The sequence below is a fragment of the Simochromis diagramma genome, unplaced genomic scaffold (genome assembly GCF_900408965.1).
Source record: "Simochromis diagramma unplaced genomic scaffold, fSimDia1.1 OVJJ01000176.1, whole genome shotgun sequence".
In the NCBI taxonomy this organism is placed as follows: Eukaryota; Metazoa; Chordata; class Actinopteri; order Cichliformes; family Cichlidae; genus Simochromis; species Simochromis diagramma.
This window is the reverse complement of record NW_024386892.1, coordinates 6,096,473-6,110,635: the sequence shown is the minus strand read 5'-3', so window position 1 is coordinate 6,110,635 and position 14,163 is coordinate 6,096,473. Positions and strand designations below refer to the sequence as shown.

At 40.2% G+C, this 14,163-nt stretch overlaps 1 protein-coding gene across 2 annotated transcripts in view; it reads right to left on the bottom strand.

Annotated features, from left to right (window-relative positions):
* gfra1a (gdnf family receptor alpha 1a) overlaps positions 1-14,163 on the bottom strand; it is a 97,440-nt gene that overhangs the window by 79,034 nt on the left and 4,243 nt on the right. The window contains exon 4 of one of the 2 annotated variants that reach the window (XM_040034077.1): positions 812-982. The exons of the other annotated variant lie outside the window; for it this stretch is intronic. Coding sequence (XP_039890011.1) covers positions 812-982 — 171 coding nt within the window. The remainder of the gene's footprint in view (positions 1-811; positions 983-14,163) is intronic. 2 annotated transcript variants of the gene reach the window in all.

Sequence of the window (14,163 nt, the reverse complement as noted above, 5' to 3'; positions counted from 1 at the left end):
TTAGGCCATAAAACTAATGTAGCAGTCACAGACATTGACTGCCCTCTAAAATGGAAATTCATAAGCCAAAATGGCACAGTGGGAATATCAAAATATGACACATCCTCTTCTTCTTTCAGCCCTCCCACTTCTCACTGGCTTCTGCCACCTCCCCATCCCTACCCATATCTTCTCCTGGGTTTTCCATCTGTTGTGGAAGTTCTTCTGAAGGACATGTCAGCTCTTCCTGACACAGCTGACTAAGCAGAGAGACGGACAGACTGGACTGACACCTCTCTCATATGGTCCCGAGTGAATTCTATAACTGGCATAATCACACACCAGTGTGGATGAAATCAGTATTAATATCTTAACAGATCCAAGGAAAATTGACTTCTCATATAACAGAGTAAAATTGATTATATTCTATTATATTTTTACATTAAATAAAAATACGAACTACGAGACACCGAGAACATCTTAGTTTTTGTTTGGTTTAGATATGGTTCCCTGTGGTAAGTGCAAAAAAACATTCAAACATGTAGTCTCATGGGTATACACAAAGATGACATTTAATAATTTGCAAAATGAGGCAAATCAAGAGTGATGTAATGTAGTCAGCCTCCCGTAATAAACTTAAACTACAATCAAATTTAGTTTTTTAAATATGAAACCTCATTAGATGACAGATAAACCCTGAAGTTGTGCAACCACGACTGCTGCTGTTACTATTTTCACAGTGTTTTAACATCACAAACTGAAAACACTCTTACTTTATCTCTAGAAAACATCATGCATGATCAAACACACACACACAACTCTATTTCATTACCCAGAATGGCCCAATTGGGATGAGCTCTCCTGTTTCTACTGGGATCCTGAAGTTCCGTGGAGGAAGGGCTCCCTCTGCCCAGAGCAGGCTCTCTGCCCTGGGAAAACCTGCCCTGGGTGCCCCCCCTGCCCAGAGCTGAAGTGGCAGAGGTGCTCCAAGGTTCCCCACCCTCTGTAAGAGATGTGCTTCATTCAGGACCACCAATCAACATCCATCAGGGTTCACAAAGGTCACAGGGAGGTCAAGATGATAAAAGGGAAGCTTACAGATCAAAGGGAAAAGGAGAACAAGAACCAGAAGTGAGCATTCACATCATTCAGGGTGTTTTCTAGGTAGGAAGAAGGAGCACAAAGGAGCCAGGCGTCTTGTGATGCTAGGTTTTACAAAAGGAAGAAGTCTAGGACAGCTTAGTGTGCTACAGAAGAGAATAAGGAAAGAGGAACTGTAGCCTGTCACATCACTGAGGGAGTATAGTTCTTATCTGCAGGCAACAGAAAGAAGAAGCTCTTTAATCAAGGTAATCACAGCTGGTCCAGATTCTGCTCTGTACCTGCTCAGAGGGATCGCAGCAAGCTCCACGACTGACATCTATGTGACTAAGGAACAATTGGCTGGTTTTTACCCATACTACCAATCGACAAAGTGCACAGTTGTGTTGGTGAGGATCACTCTTTGGCTAACTTATAAATGAAGAGGTGTACATAAAACCAAATGAAATCAAACAATCGCACTAGCCTGACAATTAAACAAGTCAAGAAAGGAAGAATCTGACGCTGCCTGGAAAATTGGGGGCACGCAGTTATGGGTTTTTCGTTAGAGGAACGGTTGTGGATGAAACAAATGCAAATTTATGTATCAATGCCCTCATTTAACATCATGGAGAGCAAAGACTCAGACAGAACAAGAGCTCAGCTGGATGCTTGTCTGTGTGTGTATGGGTGCCAGCGGGTGCATGCATTCCCCAACATTTGTGTGCATGTGTGTGTGTGCGTGGGAGTGGGGGGTGCACTCTCAGTTCTTGGTTATGTGTGTCTGTTTAAGGCTGTGTTTGCTTTTCAGGGATGCTGCTGTTCTGTGATCAAAAGGAGAAGCACAAAGGGAGAAAGGAGAGAAAAAAGGGGCAAAGCTATTATTCTCCAAAGACAGCTGTTTGTTAGTTAGAGACACAGCTTTAATCAGACGCGCTGTGGCTGTTGACAAACACGATCACAGGGGGGCGAGTGTAAATTCCTTTTCCAATTGACCAATGGGGAAATGAAAACGTGTACAGAGCGTGGAAAGGAAATTTGTACTGCCGTGCTGAAGCAAAAAGTTTAGTAGAAATAGAGACTTTAGACTATTGAGAAAAGATATCACTACACTACAGGTTTCACAGCTAGCTGAGAAGATGTGCATGATCATCACAACCAGCTTACTACTAATAAGTGTAACTACTGCAAGATGCAAATAGAATAAGATGACAATGATACTCAGGATTTGAAAAACAAAAAAGTAGGACCGTGACTTTTAATGAGTTTGCAAATTAAACATCTCCAAATCAACGGTTGGACTGGTTTTGGAGAAAACACATACATACAGTGCAAATACTAAAGTAACACCGGTGGTTTTGTACAGTACAGTGTGATGCTGCCCTCCCCCAAAGATAAAAACAAAGAAAAGTCACCGCATAATTACTAAAATAATTCCTAAAAGCCATTCTTGGATTTAAACAAGTCCATAAGAGGTCAAACATTCCAAAGATTTCGAGCAATGGAAGCAGAATAACTTTACAAATCCACTCCTATAAAAGAATGAAATGGTATAGCTCATTGCAGTCCCATTTGCTTTGGGAGAGTATGAAATTCCATTAAGACACACCGACACAAGTGGAAGCCCTGACGGCTGGAGCCGAGGCGAGTTAATCCTGCGAGTTGACTGTGTGCAGCTGAGGGCTTAGAGCAGCAGCTTAACACAAGGCCGCAGCTTTGGCACACCTGCCAGTGGTCAGTCACGCCTCAGCCAGCTGAGCGAAACACAATGTGATTATAACACATCATTATTAACTACACTGTATTAAATCAATTTTATCCTGAACGATTTAAAACATTGTTTAAATGTATTTGAGCATGGTGAGTGACGCAATATTAAAGGTAGGAGCAGGCAACTCTGTGAGCGCTGATTTGGGGATACATTTAGGTTGAAATTGGCTTAAATTTTGGAAGTTTTAAAAGTATTTAAATGACTGAAAGTCAAAATAAGCCAGACTATAGACCATGAGAGGTATCCGACTCCTCTATGAAAAAGAATCTAGCTACACTCATTGAGCATTGGGTTGGGTAATTAATCACATTTGTAAAAATGAATAATCTTTGCATTTATTTTGCTAAAGAGTCTGCGTTTCTTAATGAAGAGCACAGCGTTCCTTTACAACAGCGGGCTCTGTAAACTTACTAATTCTTTAGTTCAAGAGCCAAATTGGGACAGAGAAGACCAAGTCTTCCACTACGGATACACAAATACCCAAGTGAAATTTGAAAAGTGGAGAACTTTTCTAAATCTTTAGGCATGTAGTATTAGGTTCAGAGAAATATATGCAATTTACACTTCCAGCAAGCAACATCTGCTCAAGTTTATTTTAACGTGTACTGTTATACGAGGCTAAAAAGGGTGTTCACGCTGCATAAAAGAGTCTTTCAAAAACCCCCCACGCAACTCTTTCTTGAAAACTGATCTTTCCCAACTTGTGCAGTTTAAGCTATATTTTTGCAGTGCAATTTTTGCTTGCGAGTCTTGCTTGACTGGATGTGCACACATAGCCGTGTATAACAATCAGCGTAGGTGTCTGCTGCTGTGTCTGTGAAAAGTTAATTGTCCATTTTTGCATGCAGTATAAAGCAGCAGCGGGAGGCAGACCTGGCACATGCTCCCACCCACTGATTTGAGCTGTCAACCACGTTTATTAACTATGATGAATCACCCCTCCACTTCACATCCAATCAAAGACCTCTCAGAGGGACTCAAATCTGGTCACCTTTAACTAAATGATTTTCTTGGCCCATGGTGCGGCAGCCAGCGATTGGACTGGCAACCTGATGATATGGCTGCTGTTAGAATTATTCTGCCAATAGCCCACAGCTGGATCAGTCATTTTTGAAACAGTGTGGTGAATTAAGTGGCCAGCTGACATGCCGCTGCACGGTTAGGAAAAAATTTAAAAAGCTTGTTTGGCATGTTAAAGCAAAAAATAAAGAGGTCTACATACTTGGAATATAAAGGTGTTCTCTTGACCTTGCCTTGAGGATTAAATCTGTACTGGGTTTCATCTCTGCTGCATAATATAGTACATTTTACAATATGAGCTGACAGGTACCACTGAATCAGAATAATCTTTCTTCCACAACGTAGAGGGATTTTCCGTGAGTCTTGCTTTTTCTCCCAAACCTCCAGAAATCCATCTATTTTTAACTAAACATGTATTTGCACGTTATACTAAAAATGTCAGCAGCACAGGGAAGAGACAAGGTCAATGAAAACACAAACCCCCAACTGACCAAGTCCTTCTCCCAGATCAGAAAAGTAGACCTTGGCGTGGAACTGTACACCTTGAACGTCGCTGAAGGATAAAACCTTTGATCCGGGCCTGAACGGAAGAGCTGGGGCAGCAAAGACAGAGGGAACTGCACAAAAGGAGAGCGATCAATAGATTCTTGTAGACACGGCCTCGAGTTTCCGATCCAACACAACGCTGTATTGATTAGACTTCAAGGAACAGGGATCAGAATGTCAGCAGTGGATTTGGAAGTCTTTAAAAAAAACTACTGCGCAGAGGATGGAACAATAGTATATAATGAGGCACTTGCTTATGCACTGCAAACTAATAACATACTAGACCTGCAAGATAGTAGCACAAGAAGATGCACCAGAAACATGCCATGTCGGTGTAATACAGAGGGTTTTAAAAAGTACCAAGGACAGCAAAGGTCTTCAACTACATGCATCAGAGAACCAAACAAGGGAAGTTATTTTCTGCAAATATTAGAAGCACTGGATAGCCACTGTGCAGAGAAAGAGGAAACCATCATCATCATCATCTCAAAGCAAACAAACAGAAGCTGTAAGGTAATTGGAGTAACTGTTGTCTTAAGACAAATACTGTCTAAAAAGTTAATATTATAAACATATGCTGAAATATTATCATTCAGTATCTCACTAATAACTGGTTCTAAGCCTTCCCATTAATCCCCATGTCATGCTGAGGTAATGGCTAAAATAATTAGAAGTAGAGATGGCACGATACGACTTTTTTATGTCCGATACCGATATCATAAATTTGGATATTGGCTAATACAGATATGAATCCGATATAGTGTGTTTTTTTTAATCAATAAAACTGTTTTTTTAATATCTTGCTGCATTTTGTATAAGTTCATACTCAAGTTTAAAAAAAAAAAAAAAAAAAAAAAAAAAAACACTAAAGCTATTCTGTTATACCTGTATGCAAAACATACACTGCACCCAAAATATTTCATAGTTCAGCAACACTGATCAATCTAATAAACTTAAACCTGCTCCATCCTCCCTATTCTGGTATTTTAAAGAGTAAGCAACCTAACTAATAGGGTTCCAAACTCCCAGCAAAATAAATAAATAATAATAATAATAATAATAATAATAATAATAATAGGGAACCACCCTCCACCTCATGATGCTTAATCGACGTAATCAACTTTAATTTGATATAGTGTGAAAAAAAAAAATGCACAGAATTAAATTATTTTTCAAGAATAATTAAATAGATTCAACATCTTTCTTCAACAGAATTGCAGACTGCACAGATGGTACCTTCCCAAAGGAAAAAGTACTATAGCTTACTAGGGTATATTAGACTTAACAGTTACTATATACAGTAATGGACTTCTATACATTTTATATCAGATTAAAACTTTGGGTGTAAAATTCAGATAATTATTTGTTAAAAGCTAGACATTTTAAATGAGAGTAAGAAAGAAAAGTATGTCTTTGTGCCCCCTTTTCCCTGTTCATGCCCTATCGCCCCCCCCCCCCCCGGCTAAACTTTGCTAGACAGTTACCAGCGTCAGCTACGTAGAAAAAGATCCTGGTGTAGAAAGTAATATTAAATAAATTCTAACAACAGATTATCAAGCTTAAACGTGCTGCTGTTGTTCAGCCGCTGGTTTCCTCTTTCTAGCACAAAGTGGGCCAAAACCAAACAAGAGAGACGGACTCGCGACAGAAAAGCCGATCAGCTGATCATTAATCAGTTTCATGATTGAAGTAGCAGCAGGAGAGGGAGGGAGAGAGAAGAGGCAGTCGCTCCATATATGGGTTGTTAAGCTTAACGCTGTAATGCTTTACAAACATTCAGAGATGAACTTACACACTTGCTTTACTTCTCTCTGGGATAACTTTCTCGGAGATGAAATGCCGGTTTGGTAGAGAGGCTCCAAATATTCAACCAGACCGCCGACAGGTCTCGCACGCCACAGCCGCTCTATCACGTGATGCATACTGCTCCGACGTGCTACGGTTATGAGCCAAGTTACGCCATGTCGCAAGTTTTGTGAGGTGCTTTTTTGATATTTAATGGATCGGATTACATTTTTTATTTCTCTCCGATATCCAATCCATTAATTTAGGTCAGTATCGGACTGATACTGATACGTAATATCGGATCGGTCCATCTCTAATTAGAAGCATAATAACATTTTACACTTTTAGACCAAAAGAACACCTCATTGTATTTTAGAGACAAATGTAAATACAGCACTGATAATACATCCAAACTGAAATAAAGCTACACTTTAGTTGTTTTACAGACATGCCAGCTTTGCTAGGATTCTGCTAAGGCATGCTGATTGGTCGTTTAAGCATTTACAAGACGTACTTTCTTCATGGCACCTATTTAAAAACAGTAACTAGACAGAAACACTGCAGTTAAACTAAACCAGAAACTTAAATGTGTGTTTAAAAAGCATCTGGTTGTGGTAACTGAAGACAGCTGCTATGAGGAGGATGCCCAAAAACAAAATGGCAGATGTTGCAAAGTGGTGTTGCTATGACATTGTAACCATAAAATATCTTGACCTTTTCAATCCAAAAGCATGATGGACACTGCTGGAAAGAAATTTACATTTGGGGGGCTGCAATTCCATTGGGCCCTCTTCACTCTGGGATATGACAAAGTGCACCGTACTAAACATATCCGTAGAGCACGCTATTATCTGACACTAACTGGTACTAAAAAATTATTATTCCTTAGAAGCTCACTTGTAACATTAGTGATATAGTGTCGTCTTTGCTACCACCAACAGACACACAACTTCAAACTGCTGAAGTCAGGCAGGTGCACAGGCCCTCCTCATTAACAGCTGAAGCAGTCGACTTTCATGTCACTAAACAACCCGTCAGGAGGAATTTTGAGACTTCAGTAGAGCTCTCTTATTTGAACAACACTGAAGTTTGAACATTTATCAAAAATGTTAATCTAGCCATTAGCTGCTTAATTATTAGCAATTACCACACAGACAAAAAGCCAGCCTCAGGGAGTCGCAAGCTAGCATAATTCATAGTGGCAGTACCAAGTTAAAACATGTGGATCTGTTCCCTGTGGAATAGGAGCTAAAAGTACCTTTATCTGCTAGCCACATTAGCTGTACTAACACAAATGATAATGGCCTTCCTATCTATAATAGTTGGTGTTAATTTAACAGGATAGCACAATTATTTGTGTCTTAAACATGTTAAGTTTTATTTAAACCCAATAACTTTTGTTAACCCTGGCTTTAGGCCTTGTATTTTTTAGGCTAACCCTCAAACCAGCTCCTGGTGAATCCAATACATCTCCCGGTGTTTGTCCAATACAATGCCTATGAGCATAATCTAGCCAGCAGTTACATATTCCTAAATGTAACTGTGAAAACAATTTAGGCAAATAAATTTGCTGCAAAGGTAGGGCAACCCCCTTTCTAGGAAGCCTGAATGATAACAGCTCCAGGCATGCGAGTCATTCTAGCTTACAAAGTAAAAGTCGTTTTCTGGGAAATGATGGAAAAGGTTTTTAGGAATGCTGATGAGGTCAGAAGTGCATGACTGTGATACCTAAACTAAAGCAGGAAACTCATGACTTCATCAGCTGCTCTGTGTGTTCCTAGAAAAACACATGACCGCTCTTTCTCTTAGCTGGCATGAGGACTGAATAGTGATGGACAGATGTTTCTTTATGTCATGAATCTTTACGCAGTCTTTCAACATGTGTAATTCCTTGGCCTTGTTTTTCTTGTGAAACACATCAGCTATGGAGGGCTTCTTTGGACATTTTGTAATAATTTAAGGCTGTCTTAAGGGATTTTGGACATTTAACAGTTATAACTGCTCAAGGTAGCAACCTATTTTACCTGTCTGCACTATAGAAACTGGGTAGTTGTTGGGCCTCTGCTGTTAGGATCTTGTTAGCTCATACTACTTTCTTAGCATTAAAGGAGCATTGAGTGACATAGCTGTAGTTGGGCCAGGTAGTGCACACTGATCGGCAAGCACTGCAGCACCAACAACTGCCATTAAAAAAGTAATAACATATTAGTTGAGTTAACAGCGAATCTGGACACGGGCATTAAAAGACAAAACACAGAGAAATACAATGCCACACTGACTCAGAGTGAAATAGTTGCCAGCATTTGCCAGGAATTGCAAGTCTTTCACAACATAGCAAAGCAATGTAGGAATAAAATGAAGAGGCTCAAACACGATTTCAGGGAAAGCAAAATACAGCAAAGGTGTACTTCTAATCACTAGCTGACTATAAAAGCACTTAAGCATTTTTATTATGAGTGTGGATGCAAAAGAAATAAGGCTTGGAAGGTATGTTGTTTCTAGGGAAGTTCTGAAATGGATCTGAAAAGAGTCTAAAGGGTCCTTTATGTGGTCTGGCCACTAGTACTCCATCTGTTTTAATAACATCAAAAAAAAAACAGTTACAACCAGTGTGTTGGAATGGTCCATCACAAAAAAAAAAAAAAAAAAAAAAAAAAGGAAGAAGAAGAAGTGATAAAGTCCTTTAAAGGAAACTGTTATGTCCAGAGAAACTCCCAGCTGTGAGTCTATTTGACTGAATAAGCATGAAGCAGGAGGACAAAAAATGAGTAAATGCACTCAGTCAACTAAGAAATAAAAAAAAATCAAGTTAAGAGGCAGGATCCTCTCTCATTCGCTCTCTCTAAAAGATTCGGCACAATAAATGATGTTTCTACCTCCCTTAACTCCTCTGCATTTCCTCCCTGAGTTTCTCTTACTCTCTTAAACACACACACACAGATGCAGGCGTACACACAAACACAAGCAGGGAAAGAGATAGCGATAGGCACTCTTATCTCTAAACATTGGCAGCTCATAATGAGAGTGACTTCCTCTGTAGCCAGTGGTTGAGTGGTGCTGACAGCTTCTCAGCACTGTGTGTCAGCACGGGGGGATTTGAAGCGCTGCCTTAGCTTGACAGCCAGGCCACGCACTTACAGATGTTTTCACACTCACAACACACACATATGCGCAGACGTCGCAGCGACTACGCTTCAAGGTTGACTTCTGTGGGGAGGAGGACAAGATCTGTTTGAAGTCTTGACACATGGAAGAGACACAATATTGAGCTTTGGTGTATTGGGGCTTATGAGTGGTGAGTGGGTGATATACAGAGAGCTGCTGTAGCAGCCAACTGAGGGGAGGACTGAGCTTAAGGAGAGAGTTTAAGCCAAGCAGACATCAATACACGGCGACAGGGAATAAATTCATTACAAGCCAGAGACCACACTTTCTGATTACTGCAGAGCCGCCTGTAGAAAATTTGGAACATGCACAGGTTGGAGATAAATACCTTCAACACCTCGGGTGAATTTAAGCAACACTTCTCGATGCCCTTGACATTTAAGTATAGGAAAACACACAGAGAAAGGTTTAAAGAATGTAAACATTCTGTCATGCTATACTGAATTTATTAAAAACTGCGCTGTTTATTTTAAACTTTTGAAGCAGTGGTTTAAGATAAGTGCTGCCAAGCTGAACACTATATTATCACCTCAGAACTGTCAACTGTGAAAGGTCAGTCTGCAGGCCAACGTGACAACGATAGTTGTGTAAACTCATCTTTATTCATAGGTTTCACGTCCTGGAATCTATGACGCTCTTATCCGTTTTCCACCGCTGCCACCCTATCATTTAAGCAGTGCAAGTTGTTTTTACATTAAGTCACCTTTGGCTGCTGGCCTGACAGTCGATTAAGGTCCGTGTCACTTTCTGCCCAGTGCGATGTTTCTCTCACCTCTCATCATGCTGGTGTTATATGATAATTGTCTCACACAATAATAACAGTCTTATCGGCAAACAGAGGGATCACGCGGTTTAATCTTTGTGGCGTCACGTCCAAATATATACATCTGTTTTTAGATAGGAAACAAATAGTGAAGTTCATGGGGAGACCTGGGAATTTAATATGCACCAATCAACCACAAAATGTATACAATCTAATATTTTGTGGTTCCTCCATTATGCTTACGAGGCCTCCATTAGGCATTAGGCAGATCTTCTAAGTCCTCACACCTGCTGGGCGAGGCTTTCATGGACAAGACTTGCTCAGTTTTGCCAGGTGTCACTGCCTCCCTGACTGCCAGTCCAAGTGGACACCTGACACCTCAGTCTCTTCGTGCTGCTGTGTAAATAGAAGAGACGCAAGTAGACAATAGCTGCCAGCGGTGCCAGCCAGCCTCTCCTGGTACTGCCCCCTGAACCCTATGCTCCATCCCTCCCCTGCAGCAAAGACAAAACTACACCCTGCCACTACAATTATTCATATTTTTTGAATAATATATAATATAAAACGTTTTTTTAAGTTCTTTCTCTCATGTTTTATTATCTGACTCGCTAGCAGCTTATCGTTGTGGCAATTGTCTGTATCAGCTACATTCCAGCAGTCCAGCTGAATCCAACTTGACAATGTTGGACTGCAGCTGCTGGTCGTAGTCCTTCTGCTGTCCTGGAAAGCTGCTGTGTGCTGGAGGCGACTCTAACCAGAACCTGAAGCAGATGGAGGACTGGCTCATGCCGAACCAACTCCACAAAGCAAAAGAACGACTACCGCCATCAGCTACACATCACAATAGTAGTTTTCGTGTCCATTGCAAGGAAAAAAATGCTGCGGAAAATATTAATCAGCTATTAATCTGCCACAGTGAAGTAGATAATTAAAATATTTGCAGATAACAAACTGATAGACAGAGCTGATTGATTTAAGACTGTTTCCTTTCCTTAGAAATGCATGCACAAATACAAGTGTTTGTATCCTCCAGCTCATATCTAAATCTGTGGGAAACCATCATATTTAGATCAAGGGGATTTGAATGTAAACATCAACACTCTGAACTCTTTCTCATGTTCTCTACCCATTTCTAAATTGCCATCTGGAAATGCCGCTGGCTTGAAATGATGTATGTAGTCAACAGTAATGTTATGGTATGTTTCAAAGCTACAATCACATGAATGCAAGGACCCAGGTTATTGCCCAGCGTTGCCCATATTGTTGTGGCTCTGATGACTTGCTGTTTTGTTGTCGTTTTTTGTAATTCTCAGCATTCAGTCTCTTCATTAAAAGACACACAGGAACAGTAGCAAGTTCATGTGTCCATTGCAGGACCTAAAAATCCCTCAACATTAACATTTATGCCAGCCTATGGGGAGCAGGCAGATACTGTAGCTTCTATAGTAGCTCTACTATCCGATCAAACTGCACAGATGAGCCGCTGACCGTTTTGCTGGTCCATCAACTCTCCACCCTTTTCTAATGTTTTGTAAGTACTAACCACTGTGTACAAGAAACACTCAACAACACCTGCCATCTTAGATATCTGACGCAGCTGTCCAGCCTGCATGACATGGACCATGTCAACTTCGACTTCAACATCTGACTGTTTACTTCCTGCCTTATGCTTTATAACCCATCCCTTGGAAAGTACCATTTTAACAAAATAATGAATGTTATTGACCTGTCCGGCTTTATTGTTGCGACTGATTAGTGCATTTACAGAATGAAATTGTCAAATAACAAGATAATGTGGAAGGCACAAGAAACAGAAGGAGCCACCAAAGAGGATAAAAGAGAAGCGCCCATGGAAACATGAAAGGTACCTGTAGCAGCAATTGTTCATGAAGATAATAATAAGAACAAACCCAGGCTGTGTATTCATCCATTTCCTGGCCACTTTGATTTTCCAGCACCCTTGGGCCAAATGGCGTGGCAGTAATTCCAAGTTCACTTGAATCTCAGAATAATATGCTGTGTTTCTGTGTTGCTCTCTCCTGCATGGATCACTGACTCATAAACATGGGCAAGTGGTGAAGAAAAAGGCAGCTATTTCATGTAAAGTCTGCTCTCTGCTTCCTCTAGGCTTAAACGGACTCATGCCGTGTGATAGAAAATTGCTTTTTTCCCCTCCTCTCAATGCGACGTCTACCTTTTTTGTTTACTGATTTCCAAAGCCTGTCACTGCAGTTCAAAGAAAGGTTACACATTAAACTGAATCGAGTATGTATACATTCGATGAAAAGATAACGCATGCAAAACAAATCGATGAAAGTATCTGCATCGTCTATATATGTCAAATGAAAACAAGATTTTTAAAATAAGCGGTGGTCTCTGCAGTTTCACAGATAGCAGAAGACATGTAAGCACTTTAATGAAGTAAAACACCAAGTGAATCAGACAGAGTTGCTAAAGAGAGATGGGAAGAAAGAGCTAAAGCAACTGAAAACCTTCATATTTTAAAAGAGGAAGGAAACTGATTAGTGCAATTGACGGCCTAATTTAAAGACGGGTCTGCTCTATCCTCACACACTTAAGCCTTGTTTCCTTCCACCACGCACAGTGGTTAAATAGTTAAGCACCAGTTTTAAATATTTCATGTGCAGAGATCGCATTTAAAAGTTCCAGACTTAAAGCTGTCATCACTTTAATACAAAAACAAGCATTTAATGGAGCTGCCAACCTACAGGAAGATATGGTAGTGTTGCCAGTCCACAAATGATCTCTAGCAACTTCCAGACAGCAAAGAGACATTAATCTGCATATATGAGAGACTACAAAAACAGACAGGAAGGCATTTACTCTTCATTGCTTTTGAGGTCTACTGGAGAATTTCAGTAGGGTCTTTTTCACCCCAATATTTTATCTTTTTTTTTTTTCCCAAAAGCTAAACACCAGTGAACACAGCAACAGTAGGTGCTCATCTTTTTGTACCTCACACTTGATTGTCAGTCACTAGACTGACAAGAAGTAAAAGGACTTCTCAGGTAAAGATCTGAGCTAAAATCTCCTAGAAGCACTGTGCATGTAGTATTATTTCATTATTTTGAGAGTACTATCATGTCAATAATATATGTTGGGTGATTTAAATATTTTTAAATGTTTAAAAGCCACTAACAGAGATTTGCAGTTACTAACGATTGAGTGAAGCCATGAGGAGGAAAGTGCAATGGTGTTGTGATAAACAGCATCATGCTCTCTGCTTAAAATTCCTGTTAAGCTTTCTTTAATGTTTTTCTCAAAGTCAGTGCACATATACTGTACATTTATGTTGCATAAACTGTGCATCTGCATGGCTAAGACAACACTCTACGCGTCTGTCTGATAAAATCAGACTGAGGTTTATGGGAGTGTCACTAGGAACAGGTGTTCAAGGGCAATGCAGTGTGTGTTTGAGCACCTGTGCACTGTATGTATGGGTGTCACTAGAGATTAGTGGCTTAGGTCAGAGACACGGGGTCGATTATGGAATTACAGGATCATCGGGGCTGCCTATTGTTCCTATAGCCTGGGATCACTGCCACGCTGCCTCACTGAGACAAACACGAAGCACATGAACAAGAAGAGAGCCTCCAGAAGCGGAGGGCTCATCACAGATCAGTAACTCGAATCATCTGTACATTACAAACAGATGTCTCAGAACCTGAGTGCATTCTGCAAGAATAGTTTTCTTTTATTCAGTAATTTGTCTCACAAATCAGTAGAAAAGCTGTCCCTAACATTTCGGGATGCAATTGACAGTGTGCAAGAGAAAGAAAATGTGTTCAGTAAGAACTTGAAAGTGATACAAGTCACCAAAGAAACCTGTGGAAAGACGATGAGAAATGCATGCTGGGTATTGTGCCGAACCATAATATGCTTCTTTAGAAAGTTCTGGCAGAACGGGATCAAAAATTGCATAATTTAAAAAAAAAAATGACAATCCCCGAAGAATGCTGTTCATATAGTTCTCCTCTCAAAGTCTGTATTTTTTTTTTAGCTTTTTTTGTATCCATTAATATTCTTTGCTCAA